Here is a 23,343-nt window from a genome sequence, read left to right on the forward strand (position 1 = left end):
GAAGAAATCCCCTTTGTTAAAGGAGCTAGATAAATGGGAGCTGATGTCATACTCTTAGCTTCTATAATAAAGCCAAGAATCCTATATGCTTTGACAACCTCATTAACCTTATTTGTGAATGTACAACATGGGTCTGTGTCTTGGCAATTCAGAATTTTATTGCAGAGCGAAGTAAACTTTCATATTTCTCAGTGTGAAATTTCACCAGTCATTTGGTTATCCTCCTCTATTCACTAAATTTCAGTTAATTATCTGCAATCTGATATCCATTTAGTTTAATTAATATATATGAAAGAGGGCTCTAATACCAGTTCCCAGGGAACACCATTTTATATCCTCTTGCCACTGAAAACCATATAGAAACAGAACCATAATTAATCCACAATTCCCTAGAAGTTTACTTAGCTATGTAATAAAATTCTGAATGACCCTATACCAAGTTCACTTTTCTCCCCAGACTAAGGAAACAACCATTAAAGAGTTATAGAGCGTGCTTGAGGCTGAGTTTGATACATTTCTGGACACAAAGGCATAGTATAGCCAAGTGGAATTTGAGATACAGGATTAACCATTATCTTACTGAGCAACAGGGCAGGTTTGAAGGGTCATATAGAATACCCTTGCTTCTATTGCTTATGTTCACTAATCTCTTTAAACTGCAAACCAGTGACTGCAGGGAAACTATACTAGTAATCTGATGAAATCAATGGGACATTTTTCCATATCTATGTACGTTTTGTCTAATCTTCCCTCAAAGAAGATTTACTTTAACAAAACCATTAGCTTTCAACTGTAAAAAAATATGAATGGTAATTGATGGCTTCATTTCTTTATCCATGTCTTGCACATTACTTAAGGCAAATCATTTCCTACCACATTTGTGCTCTTGCCTCTTCCAAATGTTATGAATATCCTATCAGGGCTTAGCAATAATCAAACTTCAAAATTAAATGTAATTTACAGCACAAGAACAGGTTATTTGGCCTAAATAGCCTGAGTCAGCCTCAAGATCCACGTGTGCCTTTTCGCACCTTACATCATCTCTGTCAATATATCATTCAATCCCTTTCCTGATCATCTATGATGACAACCATGTTATTTACCTCTGTTGCAGGTGGTAGGAAGTTTCACATTCTAACCTCTCTATAAAGTCGCTCTGGGTAACAATGGTTCTTCCTCAGTTTTTTCCCCAGAACAGGATTTATCATCACTAACTTAGATGACGTGAAATTTGTTGCTTTGTGGCAGTACAGTACAAAGACTTATAATTACTATAAATTACAAAAATAAATAAATAGTGCAAAAAAATGAATAATGAGGGGGTGTTCCTGGGTTCATGGATTGTTCAGAAATCTAATGGCAGAAGGGAAGAAGCTGTTTGAATCACTGAGTGTGGGTCTTCAGGCTCCTGTACCTCCTCCGCAATGGTAGTAACGAGAAGAGAGCATGTCCTGGTTGGTGAGGGGCCTTGGTGATGGATGCTGCACTGTCTCTTGAAAATGTCCTCAGTGGTGGGGAGGGTTGTGCCTGTGATGGAGCTGGCTGTGTCTACTACCCTCTTAAGCCTCTTGCGATCTTGTGCATTGGAGCCTCCATATGGCCCCTATTTTCGGTTATACTGTATGGAAGTATCAACTGCCACAAACCACTCTTGTATGTGCAATTAACAGGAAGCCAACTTGATAGCAGCACTTGTTCTTCCAAATCCCCAGAGTACACCAAGTATAAAAGCATCCACAATCTTCCCATCAGATTAAGGTCTCATTCTATGTGGAATGATGCAAGATTCACACTTGCTACCACAAACACAGGGCAACGATAGACACCAAGGGAAAAACTCAAAATGGACACCTTGCTTAAAACTTGGTAGTTGTGAAATTAAAATCCTAAGCAGTCAAACACCAATCATACTTTGAATATTTAGTGAGGGGAACCACAGGAGTTTTCACTCATTGTTCGTGCAGAAACATAGCCAGCCTTTTCTTTGAAGTCCTTAAACTTGTAAAATATGAGTACAAAAGTGAGTCAATACATCCTAAAATTATACCCAAAAGTTAATTGCTGGATTGCAATTTTTGAAGCCAAAAGGCAAGGTTTTTGTGCTATGATATGCAGAATTTAATTTCTTATTGCTGCAGGGAATACGCAATTGCTGTGTTATAATTTCACATGGCTAGACTGGCCCATTAATACCAACCTGCTAAAGTGCTTATCCTTCACTGTTAACAATTCATTATTTTGTTACTTTAAACTTAACAGGTTGGCAAATGGCCACATCACATTTGACTGCCTAATGAACCTGTCAGGGTAACATCTTACTTATGCAACTCTGTTACAAGATAATCATATCCTATTGTGCTCATTCAGCTTACCACAATTTTGAAAAACAATCTCATCAACAGACAAGACCTTCCTCGCCCCCCCAATACTTGGTGTGGATTAGCCAGCAATAGGCACACTGGACTCAAGTCTCTGTTCACAATACATATCTGTTAGAATTGTAAAACTCCAGTGCCAACTGTAAAATCTAGCATATATGCATCACCCTTACAAGTTATACACCAGAGTTCCACATGTATACCTTCAGAATAAATTGGTGTCAGTGACAGCGTAAACATGCAGAAAAACAATAACGTTTAATGTCCTAAATAGGTTAACTTTTTGTATCGTAGAGAGAGTCATATAGCAGGGAAACAGGCCTTTCAGCCCTACTCATCCATGCCAACCGTATTGCCCAGTGAGCTAGTCCCATCTGCCTGTGTTTGGCCCACAGTCCTCTAAACCTCTTCTATCCATGTACTTATCTAGAGGCATTTGAACATTGCTAATGTGCCCGTCCCAACCACTATTTCTGGCAGCTCATTCCAAATACGCACCACCCTTTGTGTGAAGAAGCTGCCCCGATATCCCTTTTCAGTATCTCGCTTCTATGCCCTCTTGTTTTTAAGCACCTCCTCCTTGAGAAAAAGACTGCTTTCACCCTGTCTATGCCCCTCATGATCTTGTATGCCTTTATCAGGTCATCCCTCATCTCCATGTACTGGGGAATAAAATCCTAGTGTAAGTAACCTCTCCTTGTAACTCAGGCCCCCGTCCAGGCAACATCTGGTAAATCTTTTCTGTACCCTTTCAAGTTTAATAACATCTTTCCTATAACAGGGCAACTAAAACCGTACACAGTACTTCAAGTGAGGCCTCACCAATGTCTTGCGTGACTGCAACACAACTTGCCAACTCCTGTACTCAATGCCCCGATCAACTGCTGAAGGCCAACATGCCAAACACCTTCTTCACCACCCAATCTACCAGAAATGTTGCTTTCAATGAAATATGCACTTGCACTCCTAAGTTCCTGTTCCATAACACTCCTCAGGGCCCCACCATTCACTGTACAAGTCCTACCCTGGTTTGATCTCCCAAAGTACAATAGCTCACATTTATCTGGATTGAAAGCCATTTGCCAATCCTTAGCCCACATACCTAGCTGATCAAGACACCCCTGTAATTTTTCATAATCTTCTACACTGTCTACAATACCAGCTATTTTAGTATCATCCGCAAACTTACTAACCATGTCTTGTACATTTACATCCAAATAGTTTATATAAATTATAAAGGCACTGACCCGTGGCACACCATTAGACACAAGCCTCCAGTCTGAGAAACAACTCTTGATCACCACCCTCTGCTTCCTAGCACTGAGCCAATTATGAATCCAATTAGCTATCTCCCCCTGGATCCCATGCAATCTAACCTTTCAGTCTAACCTGTCATGAGGGACCTTGTCAAAGACCTTGCTGAGGTCCATATAGACAACATCCACTGGCCTACCCTCACCTACCCTCTTGGTTACCTCCTCAAAGAACTCAAATTTGTCAGACATGACTTCCCATGTACAAAGCCATGCTGACTGTTCCGAATCAGACCCTCTCTTCAAATGTTGGTAGATCCTGACCCTCAGAATCCCCTCCAGCAATTTACCCACCACCAATGTCAGACTTAACTGGCTTGTTTTTACCACCCCTTTTAAACAATGGTACCACATTAGCCACTCTCCAGTCCTCTGGAACCTCACCTTTAGCCAGAGCTGAAGCAAAAATCTCTGCAAAGGCTTCCACAATTTCTTCTCTACCTTCCCACAAGGTCTGAGAATGCACTAGGTCAGGCCCTGGGGATTTGTCCACATTAATGCACTTTCAGGCTTCCAATACCTCCTCTCTGCTATATCGTGCAAAGATTTTCCTTGGCTAATTTTCCTTTATACATGTTAACTTTTGATCACTATTCTAGTTTCTAAAGAAAATATGCTATATAGAGCAATGTCTTCAAATCTTGACAGAGACAAAGTTTGGGTGTGAACAAGAAGCTAATGAGATGGCTCATTGGCTAGATCACCCAATATCCCACCAAGAAGTATTGCTTTCTATTAAGTCTACAAATGACAACAAGAGAAGGTTATGGATTCATGTCTGACTTCTGAATCAAGCATAGAACCTCGACTGCATGTATGGAAGTGTCATTTTGAGATGAATTTTTTACACTGAGGACCACAGCTGTAGTCCATTCAGCTTACACTAGTTAACAACAGAACATCATGTTGCAAGGTGAAGGTGTTCACAGAGAGAACATTTTCTGCCATGCCTCCCTATGTTAGAACAGTCACTACACTCAAAAATGACAACAGTTGACCCCCACATTATGGGTGGGGGTTGCATTCCCAGAAAATGGTCTGCATTGCGATTTTCTTAAACAAGGAGCTGTGTCATCTGTGCCTGTGTCAAGAAACGAGAGTTGAAAAAAATTCTGTATTTATTTACCTCCTCCGCCCCACCCACTGACAAATTCTGTAAGAGAAACTTTTATTCCAAATCTCAAATTTTTGGGTTGCAATTTGTGAATTCTGTAAGGGTGAATTTCTGATTCCCAAATGGCAGTAATAAGGGAGAGTGGGGGTCGCTTGTATAAAGCACCTTGGTGCAATGAGGTAATATTAATAACTTTATAAAATGCAAATCTTTTCCATTTAATTATTATTCCATCTTATTTTAATGGGTACTAGGAAGATGGTAAAGAACAGTCTGAATCTAATAAATATTGCAGAAGAGGACTCTCTCCCAAGCAGTACAAGTGCCCTGCGCAAGAGCAAGGAACAATAGTTCACAACAATGATATGATTCTAACTGGATTTAAACCCAATTTAAAAGACGAGCATAGGAGAAAAAGTTAAGGGATGGGAGAAGTTATTTCAAATTCTAGTCATGAACTTGTGTTTCACACCCACCCTACAGCTACCATGGATTGTCTGGGCTTCCCTTTGGTCTATGACTGTCTCAACATTTATTCCCAGGCTCTGAAACAATAGACACATGAGAGACTGCAGATGCTGGAATCTGGAGCAACAGTCTGCTGGAGGAACTCGGCAGGTTGACCAGCTTCTGTGGTGGCTGGGGGGGGGGGGGCAGAGGCAAGGGAATTGTTTCAGGATTTCAACCCAAAACAGACCATTCTTTCTACCCCCCCCCCCCCCCCCCCCCCCACCCAAACAAATGCTGCTTGACCTGCTGAGTTCCTCCAGCAGATTGTTTGTTGCTCCAGATTCCAGCATCTGCAGTCTTGTGTCTCTCCAGCATTTGCAATGGCATACATTCTTGGATCCCATTGGAGATAAGGGAGGAAATTGCACAGACTTGAGAAATTACTTTTTAGATTCAATAGCATGGACATGTGCCAGGTAACTGCGACAGTTAATTTTAGAAATAACAACAGCTTAATCCAAGTAATTTCAGTGGATAAAGTATATAGCAATTATCCCCCAAGTAGAGAAAATAGTTAGAAGCAGCTAGCACATACTTTAAAATGGATTATTAAATGTATAGCATTCTAAGGGCCATCAGTATTTCGGCAAAACAAACAGCGTGTGATGCAGATAGTCTTACCTTCTTAAAATCCATCTGCATTACATGTACTTTGTTGGAACAGTATGTTGCCTCAAGGCAGCAGCATCCAAAGATCCCCACCATCTGGGCTATGCCATCTTCTCGTAGCTACCATCGGGCAGGAGGTACAGAAGCCTGAAGTCCCACACCACCGGGTTCAAGAACAGCTACTTCCCATCAACCATTCCGTCTTGAACCAACTGGCACAACCCTATCACCACTGCAGTTTAGCAACCCTGTGACCACTCTGATCACTGTGCTAAAATGGACTGTGTTTTTGTTTTAATTATGTCCTTTCTTGTAAAAAGGAAAGTGTATAATTTATGCTTAATTTATGTTTTTCTTGTGAATGCTACTTATATGATGCGATGTGCCTGTGATGCTGCTGCAAGTAAGTTTTTCATTGCACCTGTGTGTACATGTGACAATAAACTCGACTTTCATCCCAGATAGTGTGGAGGGCTGTCGGAGCTTACAGAGGGATATTGATAGGATGCAGAGCTGGGCTGACAAGTGGCAGATGGAGTTCAATCCGGAGAAGTGTGAGGTGGTACACTTTGGAAGGACAAACTTCAGGGCAGAGTACAGGGTAAATGGCAAAGTACTTGGCAGTGTAGAGGAGCAGAGGGATCTGGGGGTTCATATTCACAGTTCACTGAAAGTTGCCTCACAGGTGGATAGAGCAGTTAAGAAGGCCAATGGGATGTTGGCTTTCATAAATCGTGGGATTGAGTTTAAGAGCCGCGAAGTGATGACGCAGCTTTACAAAACTCTAGTTAGACCACACTTAGAGTACCGTGTTCAGTTCTGGTTGCCGCATTATAGGAAGCATGTGGAGGCGTTGGAGAGGGTGCAGAGGAGATTTACCAGGATGCTGCCTGGATTAAAGCCTATGGAATATGAGGAAAGGCTTAAGGTGCTAGGGCTTTATTCACTGGAAAGGAGGAGGATGAGAGGAGACATGATAGAGGTATATAAAATATTGAGAGGAATAGATAAGAGGAGACAGCCAGCACCTCCTTCCCAGGGCACCAATGCTCAAGACAAGAGGGCATGGCTTTAAGGTTATGGGTGGAAGGTTCAGGGGAGATGTCAGGGGGAGGTTTTTCACCCAGAGAGTGGTTGGTGCATGGAATGCACTGCCTGGGGTGGTGGTGGAGACAGATACATTGGACAGGTTCAAGAGTTTGTTGGATAGGCATATGGAGGAATGTGAGATAGAGGGATATGCGGGAGGAAAGGGTTAGATAGTGAGGGTGGTTTGATGGACGGCACAACATGGTGGGCCGAAGGGCCTGTTTTGTGCTGTATGGTTCTATGGTAAGACGAATGGGATACATAATTGATAAAGCGGTAAACTGAATTAAAATTGGTTAGAAGGGCAACAGAATAGGAATATTATAGGTCAGTAAGGGTAACACCAGGTTGATAAAACCATTAAGGACAAAAAAATGGAATTAGTAGATATTTAGCTTTGAGTAAAAATAGAACTTATAGACCAAAGGGTAATGATCAGTTGATGCAAGATCTCATTTTGAGATCTGCATGCTGTATTAGGTTCCACACCACAAGCATATTTGGACTTGGGTGAAGGTACATTCCAGATTCACTAGACTATTCAAAGCTGTATCCCCAACACAAAAGTTCCTTAAATTTAGGATTTTGTTTTCATTACATTTTAGGAATCACATTAGAAATCTTCAAAATTGTGGGGAATGGTACAAGTTAATTATTTCAGGTAGCCAAGGGACAAGAATGGTTAATAAGGTTTGATGCAAATAGAGAAAGAGGTGAACCTTGATTCAGAGATGTACCACTGACTGCTAAAGATAAAGGGGATAAAAGGGATATGGAGCACATTGGTTAAATAGCTTTAGGACATTTATTGGAGTGATGTGGACAAATAAAACTTGTGCTATAACTTGGGTCTCATGAACATTAAATTCCCCAGTCAACAGTACTTGATAAGTTTGATTCAGGCCAATCTGCATATCATTTGAGATCAAGTTCAGAAGGTAGATGTCACATTTTCACATCAAACCAATTATTTAAGAAATCAAGCAAGTTAAAGCAATCAACAGTTTGAAAGTTTATAGACTGGAGTTGGGTTCTGGGAAATTGACAAATGTCCAAGATGAAATATGTGGTGGCTGGAGCCACCTTATTTCCAATTTTCTTTTAAATTGCCCATTAGCAGTGTTTCAAATTAATAAAAATAAAATATTGTCTTTTGTTTGCATTAAGGTACCAATGATCAGACACAAGCTTCCAGCTACTTGTATGTTAGGCTGATCTTGATCACATCTATTTTATTCAACAAGTCATTCTCATTTACAAAAGAAAAAAGTTTCAAATGCTAGAAATATGGAATGAAAAGATACACTTGAACTATTTAACTGTGGAGGGAGAACTAGGATTAACATTTAAGGTCAATTACCTTTCATCATCCTTGCTTAATTACCTTATGCACAAAAAAAGTACATACGAAAGGAAATGGAGAAAGTGGAAATCTGGTTAATTAACCAATAAAAAGGTGACGGTTTAAAATGTACCGGTGCTTTTTCAGGATGTACAAAATCAGTGAAGACTCCAGATAAAATTGTTTCTCCAATGCCAGCCACTGTCTGTGAGGCAACTGGTTGTAAAAAATCAAACTGACATTTGACGTTTCCAACCTTGAACTGAATGTCCATGCACTCCATCTGCTGCATCATGTGCCAAATATTAATCCTCAATCATGACAAAAATATTCATTAGCATCAATATAACCAACTATAAAGAAAACACCCCAGAATAAACAATAGGCTGAAAAGTGACATGTAATCCTCCAAAAGAACTTCTGATTCTTTACTGGTGAAACTCGAAGCCATAATTCCCTTTAACTCTTAAAATACAGAAGAACTCTGATAATCTGCTATCTAACTATTCAGAAATCCTGATGGTCCAGTGTCTGACTCACCAGATGCCAATTCCTGAGCTCCTCTTCATACACTAGGGCCCTGGTTAAAGTTAGAATATGGAAAGGAGTCCTTGAGCCCACTGAGTTAGCACCAACCATCAAGCACCCATTTCTACCAATCCTACACTAATCTTATTTTATTCTCCCCTCATTTCCATCAACTTCCTACAGATTCTACCACCCACATACCCACTAGGAGTAATTTACAGTGGCCAATTAACCTACCAACCTGAACAGCTTTGGGATGTGGGAGGAAACCAGAGCACTTGGAGGAAACCCATGCAGTCACAGGGAGAACGTGCAAACTCCACACAGACAGCACTGGATGTCAGGATTGAACCTGGATTGCTGGCACTGTGAGACAGTAGCTTTACTTGCTGTGCCACTGTGCTATTCTCATGCTCCCTTTCAACTCACCTGGTTCTGTTTCCCCAATGCTCTCTTGAAACTTATCGGGTTCACTGAAAAATTTATTATTCTACTGTGTAACATCGAAAAAAATTGAATTGAAAGTGTTAAGAGTATTAATAAAGAATAGTCTGGAAACTCTACAAGTTCAGCATCAAAATCCTGGATATTCCAGCTGAATGGAGTTTTACTGTAATATAAAATATTAATATGGATTCAATAAACACAAATTGGAACATTGTTTTTTGCCGTCATAAACTGACATTGGGCGTGGCGATGTTGAGGTCGTATTGCAGCTTTCTTTTTATGTAGTATAATCCTAGACTCTGTTCCCCAAGAGGTAATGCAGCATCTTTCATGACCTCAGGATAGCCCAAAGTCATTATGAAGTGCATTCACTGTTATAATACAGTAAACACAACAGCCAATTTGCTCATAGCAGTATCCGAAAAACAATAAAAGTAATGTGCAGATAATCTGCTTGAGTGAAGATAATTTACTGCACACTAAAATACTGATCAAAGCACATACCCAAACTGTTTATAATTTCCAGTACAAGTAATGAACTTAAAGCTGAAACAGTTAAGTGGAAAATGTAGTTACCTTTGCTCAGTGCTGTTGTCTTCCAAAGGGTTGGTAAAAGTCTGTATGCTCCCGTCAACCTCCAGTTCATCTTCTACCACAGATACTTTAGCATTTTCCTTTTCTCCATTTGTCTGCGCCCTATTTTCTACCTTTTGGTGCTGGCAACAGATGTCTATTTTTGTTTGTTGCTCTCCTTCTGAGTGTTTTCCTGAGGATTGTTCCAGGCACTTGCATTTTGATTTTGTATGCTCCTGTTTGCTAATGGCTCCTTCTATCCATGATCTATCAGGGCTCTCATTTTCCAACTTTTCCTGTGAACCTGATGTACAGATCAGTTCATGTTGGTCAGACATCTCAGAGTCCCCAGAATCTACAAAGCCATTGTCAAATCTACTGTCCTGAGGGGCAGTGCAGCGTGCACAAAGATTTATTCCATTTTTCACATCTGCGTTGCTTTGATTTGAGGACTCCTCTGAAGAAATGTGGCAGATGCCAGAATCACAATTTATTGCATGCTCTGCTTCAGAGGAACAAGATATGCACTGAGATTTGGGATTAAAGATAACAGTTGCAGAAATTTTCATCCCACCAGTCCTATGAGCTATTTTTTCTGCAGTTTCGCTGGGTTGTATATCATCGCTCCCTGCATTCCAACCATTGAGGTAAGAACTGGATTCAGTTGCATCCACACAGTTACAACATATTTCTGATGTGTTATTTTCCTTTTGGCTAGCTTGCCCTTGCAGAGGTAGTGAATCATTATTGCTTGGTCTGTGCAGTACCTCCTTTGCTTGCTCTGTTTCCTCACGACTACTATGCCTTATCGAGTCTGTCTCCTCTTGGTGGAGGGGCAACTTGCCTTCATTAGGTGGGCAAGAATTATCAATCCAAGTAAATGCTTCTCCTGGTTCATCTGTTCCAGCCAAGTCCTCACCTGCTCCATCCAAATCATCCATGAAAAACACTCGTTCTTCCTCCTCAGCTTCACGCCTTACTCCAGAAAGTTCAAGAAATGTTGAGTTTGCAGAGTCCCCTGGTTTGGAGATGTGTTTCAACACAGGCCTGTGAGCTGGTGACTGGCACACACTTGGTGGAGAGAGCAGACATGACATTTCATCCCCTACCCTGTGAACCATTAGGTTAAGCTGCTCCAGCTCCTCCTCATCATACTGCATGGAACAAGCGAGTTCAGCTTCCGTATTTTCGGCTTTTACACAAAGTTGATCTTGTACAAGTTTTTCAGGAACTTCAGATGGAGGAATGGCAGAGCGTATTTTGGGGTCTACTGTAAATTCACCATCCTGGGATATGCAGAGATTTCTTTCAAGTGTGTGCAGTTCATCTTCTGTCAAGGTCTGCAAAAGGTCCCTAATTAGGGAAAAAGGGGAAACAAGAATTGAGGGAAAGCGAAATGGCATTACACAATGCAACACATGTGAACAATTCATTAACTTTGCTATAAAACTTAAGGTGAGAAGAATTAAATTCCAATTGTTGAAGCCTTTTGATGTCTTTTTGTACTTCGCCTCCTCGAGTAGCTGAAGCTTTTGATCATGCCATTTTAGTTGGGTCCATCAGATCATATTGCCTACACATTAAATGAGAGAGAAGTGCTGCTTCACCCAAACCAATGTGAAGCTGCAGAGTACACTTACTAACACAATACCCAAATAAAAAGCACACCAAGCTGAGATTTCTCAATAGTTTTCACATCAAAACACAAAAGGTGCAGTGGATAAGAAGTATCCAGTGGGTACAAAATAAGTACACGGAACTCTTGGTGGTCAGTGGCAAGGAGAGACAGACCTACAGTGAAATCAAGTGCTGCATGTGTATATTTCATGATAGTTAATAAAGGAACAGGATTAAAGCATTGAACTGTAAACAAAATACACACTTAGACTCAGCCACTCTCAATTTCTTGATTAAGAAGCGACCATGGAACAAACACCTACCACTTGCAACTTTATTTAATTTGTAGTGGAAGTTTCAAAAGCAGAATGGTTTTAATAACCCCAGAGAACCATCGTAACACAATTTCAGCCAATTCCTCCCAACAACTATGCCATCAAGTGAGAAAGGATTGTGGTAATGTCTGAGAATACAACTGTTCTGTGGTGCTTAGAACAGCAAAGAAAGCACAGCACTTCATGGGGCCGTGAACAGAAAATTGAATGGGGAAATCCAAAACAAACAGATGCTTGAAAAGGAGGAGGTGTTGAAGATAAAATGGGAACTATCAATGTGAAGAAGCTAATTAACACAAAAGAAAGGCAGGTCTATAGTGTGGTTAAAAGGGATTTGAAATTAATAGCTGGGGAGGACCTCACAAGCTATTCCCAAGGATGATTTCTTTTTAAATCAGAACTCAGGTCATAAAGAATACTAAAAGTATAGAGTGGTGAAAAAGAAAAATTTAGTTACAAAGTGTTAAAAGGAACTGTGGGTAGATGAACAACTCAGGGTTCTTATCCAAATGATAAATCTTAAAGCTCTAACAAGAGCCATTTATGCATCTCCTGATATCAACAATGTTGTGACAGGATGTATTAAAGCATCAGAGGCTTGTAGAAAACACAAGTATTTCAATGTAGAATGGAAAGAGCAGTTGTTCGTCAGAAATATAGTGAATTTGTTGAATTAAAGGACTTTTCCATGGGCAATATTCTAGAAGCAAGAGGGCAGGTAATAGTGTACAAGGTAATAGGTAATGATCCAGAATTAATTCATGTAATTGTGAGGATATGCTGATCCAACATTACAAAACCGATACTGAAATACTAGGGATGAACAGTGAAAAACATTCACAAAATTCAAATTAAAAACAGAAGGACTAATATACACTCTTTAGCGGATGGAGCACTTCTCACCAAATAAAACTGCCATAATCACGAGACAAGATATAACAGAGTAAAAAGGATTTGTGTTAAAGTGAAAATCCAGGTTTAACAGAGATACAAAGGACTCTGAAGGAAGATTTTAAAAACCTGCCAGCAAAAGGATGCCAAACAAAAGACAAGGGAGATCAAGTTTTATTGGAAACTTTCAGAATTACACCTATTTTTCCTCCTCTAATGTTGCAGATGAAAAAATGCAGATCAGTTGAGTAAGGAATACACCCAACTTCCCAGGAACATCAATAATAAATCAAGAACCAGAATTTACCACAGCCAGGGCACCAATGCTCAAGACGAGAGGGCATGGCTTCCCAGGGCACCAATGCTCAAGATGAGAGGGCATGGCTTTAAGGTTATGGGTGGGAGGTTCAGGGGAGATGTCAGGGGGAGGTTTTTCACCCAGAGAGTGGTTGGTGCATGGAATGCACTGCCTGGGGTGGTGGTGGAGGCAGATATATTGGACAGGTTCGTTGGATAGGCACATGGAGGAATGTGAGATAGAGGGATATGCGGGAGGAAAGGGTTAGATAGTGTGAGGGTGGTTTGATGGACAGCACAACATGGTGGGCCAAAGGGCCTGTTTTGTACTGTATGGTTCTATGGTTCTAACAAAAGCATGCAAAATGAAAGCACTAAACTCCCATTATGGACTAACTATTGAGATCTGAATTTCCACCTCATAAAAGAAAGCATACAAGGAGATAGCATGGTTTAACCATCACCTCACTTGATTCAGAAATTAACTCTTCAGATTAAATTACATTTGATTTTTTTTACATCAAGTTGAGATATAGTATGGAATTATACATCTGTTTATCCAGCATCTACAGATAAAAACTCAACTCCTCCAATGTCATAAATTTACAGGATTGCAAAGATTGAGTTATCAATTAAACCACCTGGATCAGACTGGAAATACGACGACTTATTGGAATTCATAATCAAAGTCAGTATGACTGAGCACTTGCAGAAATTTATGCTCATTGGAGAACCAATGTGGGTGTTAGATAGTAATTTATGTGTAATAAACAATTTCTTTTTTTTTGAGGAAGTCACTCAAACAGCAGAACATTTACTTGGACTTCCATAGGCATTCAATAGGGATTAATGCAAGGTAGAAATAAAGCCCATCTGAATGAAAGCAAACCACTAACTTGTATATGATGGAGAACTGAGATTATGTATGTACCCGAATTGAAAGCAACTAACTGGTGGCATCCCAAAACAATACATGCTGGAGTCTCATTTATCCATTCTATTTATTAATGACTTGAATAACACAATAGTGTCATATATCTGGAGACCAGGATTGTTGATTTGCCAAAGTAGCAAGAGCATGAAGTTACAAAGTGACATGGATAGACTGATAGTAGGCAAAATTGGCAATGATGCATTTCAGTGCTTGTGACTGAGAGGTCAATTTTGGGCAACAGAAGGCAGATCTGTGCACTGTTAAAATGGTGAAATGCTAGGAAGAGTGACGATCCAGAGGACTGTCACAAACAAAGAAAAATAATAAATTGGTGGAAAGTACACCTTTGTTATTAAAAGAACAGAATATAAAACTATTTTTGCCACAATACACAGTCCTGATCAGGAGTATGGTATTCAGTTCTGATGGATTGACAAAGAAAAAACTGATGGAATAAAGCACAAGGAAAGTGATGGTTCAGATACCTGGACTGAGGTTGAAATCCCATCATGGCAACTAGTGAATTTAAATTCAATAATCTCAAATTGCAGCAAATGGCAGCAGCATTATAACCTTGAGTTCCCATCCTCTTCCTGAAACATCACAATGGCCCCAGCTAAAAACATGGTAATATCAGACAAGACCTTGGTACCTTATTCAAGGAGGGCAGCAGGGAAATGCCAGGTAATTAAAGGGCAGTGAATCCAACATCAGTAGTAAGGAAGTTATTGGATAAAATTCTGAGGGTCAACATTGATCTGTGCTTGGGAAGGAAGGGATTAATCAAAAGTAAATCAGGATGGTTTTCTTAGGCGATAGCCTGTCTGATCAATTTAATTTTTTCCAAAGACTATATTGACGAGGGCAGTGCAGTTGATAGTCTACATGAACTATCATAGTACTATAACATGGACTCTGGACCTCACAATCTACCTTGTCATGGCCTTGCACCTTATTGTCTGCCTTCACTCTGTAACCGTAACACTTTATTCTGTACTCTGTTATCGTTTTACCCTGTACTACCTCAATGCACCGTTGTAATGAATTGATCTGTATGAATGGTATGCAAGATAGGTTTTTCCACTGTCCCTCAGTACATGTGACAATAATAAACCATTTACCAATTTACTTCAGTAATGTCCCACATGGGAAACTGCCCCAAAGGGAAAGGACAAGTTAGCAAATTGAATCCAAAATTGGCTTGGAAATAGGCAGAAGAGGATGGAACATTGTTTTTGAGTGGCAGCCTGTGATCATTGGTGCACCACAGGGATCAGTGCTGGAACTCATTACAGAGAAATAATTTGAATGGGAAAGTGGGAGGCATGATCAATACGTTCGCAAATGACATGAAAACAGGTGTTGTAGAAGTGAGGGAGGTAGCCTTAGGCTATAGAATGATATTGGTGAGGATACCAGAAGATTGGAAAACAGCCAATGTGACTCCCTTTTTTGAAAAAAGGAGAAAGGCAGAAGGCAGGAAACTAAAAGCCTGTTCAAGCAACTATTATTGGCAAGATGCTAGAGTCAATAATCAAAGAGGAAATAGCTAATCATTTAGGAAAGATGAATTTAATTAAACCCAGTCAACATGTTTCCATGTTTAACAAATTCATGAAAATTCTTTGAGGATGTAACAGAGTTGATAGAGGGGAACCAGTAGATGTGGTGTATTTAGGTTTCTAAAAGGTACTTGACAAGGTGCCACACAAGAAGCTGATGCATAAATTAAATGCCCATAGTTTCAAAGGAAGTGTGTGTCATAATGGATTGAAAACTGGCTATCCTGTAGAAAACAAAGTTGGAATAAATGAGCCCTGGAGGAGGCGACTAGTGGAGTACTCCAAGGATCAGTTCTTGCCCACAGTTGTTTACTATTTACATTAATAACCTGAGGAAGAAACAGTATGCAAGGTTTCTAAATTTGCCAATGACACGAAAATAGGTGGAAGGGCATTGTGTGTTAAGGATACTGATTCTGCATTGGGATACAGATATATTGAGTGAGCAAAAGACTGGCAAATGGAGTTTAATGTGGTGAAGTATTTCAGTATGAGAAATCAAAAGGATTATCTATATGGACAAAGAGACAGCGAGTGAAGTACAGAGGGATAGGTGTTCAAGTGCATCAATCACAAAAAGCTAGCAGGCAGGTCCAACAAGTAGTTAAGGCAGCAAACACTACTTTAGTGTTCATTGCAAAGGGGTTGGAGTTTAAAAATAGGGAGGTTTTGCTGCAATTATACAGGGCGTTGGTGAGGCCTCACCTTAAGCATGGTCCCGGTGAAGGGTTGTGACCCGAAACATCAACCGTTTATTTCCCTCCATAGATGCTGCCTGACCTGCTGACTTCCTCCAACATTTTTGGTGCATTGTTACCTTAAGTACTGTGTACAGTTTTGGTCTGCCTACCTAAGATAGGGAACATTGAAGGAAATACAGAGGAAATTCACAGGCTAATTCCTGAGATAAAGGAGTTGTCCTAACAAGAGAGACTAAACAGTTTGGGCCTGTATTCCTTGGAGTTTAGAAGTGACCTTATTCAAACGTACAAGATTCTAAGGGGGCTTGACAGGGTAGATGTTGGAATGTTTTCACTGGAGTGTCTCAATCAAGGGGACATACTAGACAAGGGGCTAGTCATTTAAAACTGAAATTTCTTCTTGCAGAGGGTGGTGAATCTCTAGAACTCTCTGCCCTGGAAGTTGGATCACTAGAAGTATTTAAGGTAGAGGTGGATAAATATTTGATAGATTTGGGAATAGAGGGGTATAGAGAAATGGCACAGAAGAGATGAGGCCAGCGTAGATCAGCCATGATCATAGTAAACACTGGGGCAGCCCTGTAGGGCTTAATGGTCTACTCCTACTCTTATCTTCTTGTATTCTTGTTGATAAGATGGACAGATGGATGTTAATCTTATCAAGTGTGTGTTGATATATTTTGGGAGCACTAATAAGGCTAGGGCATGAATAATGAATGGCAGATCCCTAGTGAGTATTGAGCAACAGAGGGACATTGATGTACAAGTCCAAATATACCTGAAGGTTCCCACACAGGTCGACAAGGTGAAGAAATGATACAGGATATTTGCCTTCATCAGGCAAGGCAAAAAATACAAGAGCAGGGAGGTTTTATCATAAAGTATTGGTTATTCCACAACTGGAATACTATATGCAGTTCTGGTTGCCACATTATAGGAAGCGTATGATTATACCAGAGAGAGTACAGAGGAGATTCACCAGGATGTTGCCTGGGATGGAGCATTTTAGTTATGAGGAGAGACTGAAGAGATCAGATGTGTTTTCCTTGCAGTGGAGACAGCTCGGGGATTTGATGGAACTATACAATATTGAGGGATAAATCATATGGAACTTTTCCACTTAGTAGTGGTAAATAAAACAGAAGGCAGATGTTGAACACAAGGGAGAAAAAGGTGTATAAGGGGTCCGAGGAACAATTTCTTCACCCAGCGGGTGTTTGGAATTGAGAATGCACTACTTGAGGGGTGGTGAAGGCAGAGACCGTCAATATTTAAGTAGTATCTCAAAGATCACCAAGGGCATAGAAGACTGTGGGTCGTGCACTGCAAAATGAGATCAGTATAGCCTGGGCCTATAAAGGACCCATTTCTGTGCTTATATGACTCTGATCAGTTTTTCAGTTTCTGTTCTCAATCAGATGACTTTCATTTAAAAATAAATCAATTTTTAGATATCTTCTTTTACCACATATAGGCATCACAGGCAAGGCCAATACTTATTGCCCAATCCCTAAATTTCTTTGAGGTAGTGGTGGGGTGCCTTGAATCTCTAGCGATGCCTCATACCTACATGCAGGACAACCTGGACAATATTCAAGCATGGACTGATAAAAGGTGAGTAACATGAATGCCACATCCTGCAACTACCGAGAATTTAACTGCCTGTCAATAGCATTACCATAGCCAAATACCGGACAATCAACACACTGCCGACCAGTAACTCAACTAGACCAGCTACATTACTGTGGCATTAAGAACAGGTCAGAATGACTCAACTGATACATGACATCTTGGGCAGACACCATTGACATGAGCAGGTCGGAGGCTGGGTATCTTGAGGTAAATGACTTGCCTCCTGACGTTTCCAAAATTCAAGTCAGGAGTGTGATGGAATATTCTCCACATGCCTGGATGGCTGCAGCTCCAAGAATATTCAAGCAGCTTACGCCATCTAGGATGAAGTAGCCTGCTTGATTGGTATCCATTCCACCACCATAAACATTTGCTCCCTCTACCAGTGCACACGATGGCTACATAATGTACCTTTAACGAAACCCAATGCAATTATTCATGTAGACTACTCCAAGAGCACCACCACCAAGCAAAAGCTGGTGGCCACTACCACCAAAGAGGACAAAGTCACTACTACTACCAGACTGCCTTCCAAATTGTACAGATCTATATTACTGTTCCTTATAGTACTTTATTTTCTGAGACCTGGTTCAATCATCCCCACTATTGATTTGATAGAAGGTTGATGAAGCAGCTGCAGATATTGATGTGAAGTATGTGGGTTTGGGGAACCCCTTCAGCAATGCTCTGGGGCTGCAATCTTAGTCTACCAACCACCACCTTCCTTGTAGAGGTACGACTCCGATTAGTGAAATATTTACTCCTTCATGCCCATTGACTCCCATTTTACCAGGGCTCTTCAATGGCACGGTTAGCAATGCATCATTAATAAGAAATGAAAGCTGTTGTTTAACCTACCTTATTTTTTGCAGCAAAGTGCGAAATGGTCGAAATAGATCGGACATGTCCTCTGGCTTGCGTTCCAAGTTCAAAGGCCCCTCCGGGAAAACCAATAAGCCACTTCAAAAATATTTTGGGGGAGAAAAAAGATCATTAGAAGTTAGTTTAAGAAAAACACTCCAAAGTGTCACATTTTACTTGAACAAGTTAGTTCAGCAAATTTAAATGTCCTACACATTTTCTCCTATAGTTAGGGGCAATGCATTCAGCTGGAAGCCAAAAACATACTGAACAAACTGGTTATGCAAAAAGGTTTACATAAGAATTTTGTGTCATTATGTTTTAGTTGCAGTAAATTGTTCAAGTGGCAGGAGATCTTCAAATGGATGAACAGTGACAACCTTGAAAATCTTGGCAGAGCAATTTGAAGTGCTCTGTTAATATAAAATGCTAAGCTGCTAATAATCTTTGATGATATTCCCTACCAGTGCTTGCTTTGCAGATTTGATTTCTGAATAAAAATCAAAATTTTGCCTACGCACTTACAGGTCATGTTCATATTCATCTGAACAAAACATGTCATGCACAGATGTTTAATGGATGTGCATTGCATGTGTTGGCAGAGCTCTATGTACATCATTGGCATTGCTGCTTAAAAGACCAGAGCTGTTCGTTGTCAACCATTTTTTGTTGGACACCCCAAACTGAATTCTCCATGCTTAACTCTGAGCACAATAACTCCACACCTTTTTCATTTTGTTGACTTCTAGGGTCATGTTATCCAACAAAGGGGGTGGTGGAGGAAATTCTTCAAGCCTCCTCAGAACTGTTCTTTAAACATTACACATGACTCCGATGACTCCCTTTGACTCTCACCAACTTTTACCAATGCACCATAGAAAGCATCCTGTCTGGATGTATCGTGGCTTGGTACAGCAACTGCTCTGCCCAAGACTGCAAGAAGCTGCAGAGAGTTGTGGACACAGCCCAGCACATCACAGACACCAGCCTCCCCTCCTTGTCTTAGTGTAGCAGCCAGCATAATCAAAGACCCCACGCACCCAGGACATTCTCTCTTCTCTCCTCTTCCATCAGATAGAAGATACAGGAACCTGAGGGCAAGTACCACTAGACTTAAGGACAGCTTCTGCCCCACTGTGATAAGACTATTGAACGGTTCCCTTATACAAATGAGATGGACTCTGACCTCACGATCTACCTTGTTGTGACCTTGCACCTTATTGCACTGCACTTTCTCTGTAGCTGTGACACTTTACTCCATACTCTTAGTTTTTTACCTGTACTACATCAATGCACTCTCTACTAACCCAATGTAACTGCGCTGTGTAATGAATTGACCTGTACGATTGGTTTGTAAGACAAGTTTTTCACTGTACCTCAGTACAAGTGACAATAATAAACCAATATAGCTTTGCTTTCCCAATTACCTCATTTCCCTTCCTGAAGTCCCACAAAAATGAATCCAGTAAATTATGCTATTCCACAGGAAGGAGCCACCTTGCAGATCATCAATGAAATGGGCAATTTGCATCTAAGCAATCAGTGTTTTGGGGATATTTGTCCAGCTCAGCCTGACCCTGTCTCCAATTAATAGCAGAGGGGCAATAAACATTTATCATGAGCAGAAACTCAAAATCCCACCCACACTCTGTCTTAACTGCAACTGACACTGAGGGCATTCTTGGCTGAGAGGGGTCAACTCAACTTATAGCTTGATTCAATGACTCACTAAATACTGGGAAGCTACAAGCCATCATCTTTTTATCTCCCTCAGATCCGAATTCACCCCTCTTGCTATAAATTGTCTGAATTGAAGTCCTAGAACACAAACATACTTGCTGAAACCAATCAACTTGGTCAACATTGTTTTAGTCATCCTAAAACATTACTGGCCATTCGTTCATGCTCACAAATTCCAAATGGTAGACTGTCAACTGAAGTGCATGATACAGTCTTCACCATGTCATAATGCAGCAGTAGGGTTCCTCAGCACATTGCTAAGTACTGAAGATTCATCACAAAACCTATCCACTTGGGAACTTAAAATCCAGACAAAACATTTGGGATGCCAATTTTCTATCAGTGTCCTTTTTGAAAAGGATAGCTACACTGGCCGTTCAAATGGAAACAAGAAGCAAAATGCACTTGATTAATGACAAGCCAGATATAAAGGGGTCTAAATGTTCCCTGCAACATAACTAAGAGTTCAAACACTGCCAGCTGGGTATGTGTTAAGGCAGCTGGAGCTTTCACTGAATGGATTTCATGATTAATCAGTGTTTTAGTTCTGAGCCTAATGAAATCAGAATTTGGCTATAATAGGAGAAGCAATCACTGCAGAGCACAAACAAAATCCATATCATACCACATGCATGCTGATTAATGCCATTTTATTTAATGCAGCAATGCAAAATGATAACCCTTCATTTAAAGGGAACAGGATTCCAGGCAGTGGAACAGAAAGACTTTACGGTATTGCACACTCAATTTGGTAACCTGCCAGAACAAATGCTAAGGATTTTGAAAGAGTAACTAAGGAGAAATTATTTTCACCAGCAGGTGGTATGGGACGAAGTCACAGATTTAAGGTAATTGAGAAAAAAATTGCAGTGGACAGGGAGAGATTTTAAATAATGCAATGAATTCTGTTAAACTGAAAAGGTGCTGCCTGAAAGGGAACTTTTTAAAGGAAATATACACAAAAAGGGGGGAAAATGCAGGACAGATGGAGATTAGTGGGATGGATCAAATTGGACACCTTCAAAGAACCGGCAAAGTCAAAAATGGGCTGAAGTCCAAGGGCTCCAGCAAAGTTTCAAGTGGGAACGGCCTTGCAGTAAAAGACTGAATGTCATCTGGTAATTTAAAACTTAAGTGGTGTGATGAATGCAAAAATAAGACTGCCGCAGAAAAGGATCCTTCTGTGACATGCAAAGTAGAAGTGCCATTCCACAATGATCTGAAATATTAACCCTTCGTTTCTCTTGGCTGAGTATTTTCAACATATTTCAAAGCATCTGCTGTATTTGTTTTTCTATGTTCTCAATGATCTGTTCAAGTTCAATTACATTCAATTCCCTTCTGCTGTAGCAGGAGCTCAAGTTAACTGTTTGTGTGCTATCACCTGACTGACCTCAGTACCTGTCTGACTACACTGTAATATTGTGTGCACAAATAAAAATAAAATGCAAACATGCAAAATGCAACCCTAAGCCAAAAAATAATTAAACTTGCAGTTTTAATAGCAGGCAGTGAAGAGAATATTTGTTTTAGTAACAACAGAAATATTTAATATGTATCACTGCATTTTGTCTTCCTCTGGGACATTGAGATGCACCATATTTTAAGCATGCGGCACGTGAGCATCTACGACCAACTCATTTGCCACTATTGCTTTGTACAAGATGTTAAAAAGGTATAAAAGGTGTAGAAAAAGACATTTAATTTTTCCTCATCTCCAAGAACAGGTCTTTAATTCTGCTGGTTGGATCACCCAGCTGTGGTCAATTAATACATGCAAGATACTATCCAAATTCAAACTGTTGTTGTTGGATAAAGAGACTGATGCATTGTAATGTACTAACACCTAACACGATAATTTGAAATTTGTTGCAAAAAATCTTTATTTTCCAGTAAATCTGGTCTTACTACCATGTGATACAGTTGGTAATACCATGTTATGCAAATGACTAAATTATAACTTTCCCAAATGGATGCAAAATAGCAACAATTAGCACTTCATAAAATTAACTTGAAGTCATTGAAAAAATGTCTGTGTATTTTTAAAAAGATACCTACCAGACAATGGCTAGTCTAGGAATTGTAAACATTAATGCTGGCTCGTAGTCATCAATCAAATCTTGTGTGAGGTATCCAAGCTTTAAGGCCCTACAGATAATTCCACAGTTAGATTTTTGTAACATAATAGGTAATTTATAAAGAGCAATCATGAAGATTGTGCCAATGCACAATGGTCGACCAACAGAAACTACACCAACCCTAACCAAGTAACTCAAGTGTTGGTTGTGGCCAGTTTATGACTGATAAGATTGTGGGTTCAAGCCAGAGGTTTCAGCACAAAGATGTAGGCTGACCTCTCAATACAGTGCTTAAGCAGCACTGCAGTCCTCACTTTCAACTGAAACATTAAATTGAACCCCCACTTGCCTTTTCAAGTGGGCATAAAAGATCCCATGGTTTAATCCTGTAAAAGATGCAGGTAGTTATCCCCAGGGCCCAGATTATAAATCAATCAGCATCTCAGAAACTGCTCATTATCACATTGCTGTATGTGGGAACTAGCTGTTTGTAATCTGGCTACTGTGGTTCCTAATTGTAATAGTGATTATGCTTCACAAAAATAATCATCGACAGCAAGGGCTTTGGGGTGACTCAAGACCACGAAATGCATTACATAAAGACAATTATCTTTAAAAATTCATTTAGCTCTCCTTCCCCAAAATGCAAACTTAATTTCTTTGGAGATGTTAGTAAATAAGGCTCAGTCTGCCAATCTGCCTGTCACAATCCAAAGGGAAACAGGAAGCTAGGCCTGTGTTGTGACCAATAATTCACCACCCCTTGAATTGCATCATCCCTAGCCCAAGAGA

General features: G+C 40.2%; 1 protein-coding gene across 1 annotated transcript in view; it reads right to left on the bottom strand.

Moving 5' to 3' along the window:
* The window catches only part of zfyve28 (zinc finger, FYVE domain containing 28), a 151,173-nt gene that overhangs the window by 45,103 nt on the left and 82,727 nt on the right, over positions 1-23,343 (bottom strand). The window contains exons 6-8 of the mRNA XM_052020596.1: positions 22,532-22,621; positions 18,731-18,832; positions 9,907-11,256 (exon numbers count right to left, since the gene is read on the bottom strand). Coding sequence (XP_051876556.1) covers positions 9,907-11,256; positions 18,731-18,832; positions 22,532-22,621 — 1,542 coding nt within the window. The remainder of the gene's footprint in view (positions 1-9,906; positions 11,257-18,730; positions 18,833-22,531; positions 22,622-23,343) is intronic.

Source organism: Pristis pectinata, chromosome 7 (assembly GCF_009764475.1).
Source record: "Pristis pectinata isolate sPriPec2 chromosome 7, sPriPec2.1.pri, whole genome shotgun sequence".
Lineage (NCBI taxonomy): Eukaryota > Metazoa > Chordata > Chondrichthyes > Rhinopristiformes > Pristidae > Pristis > Pristis pectinata.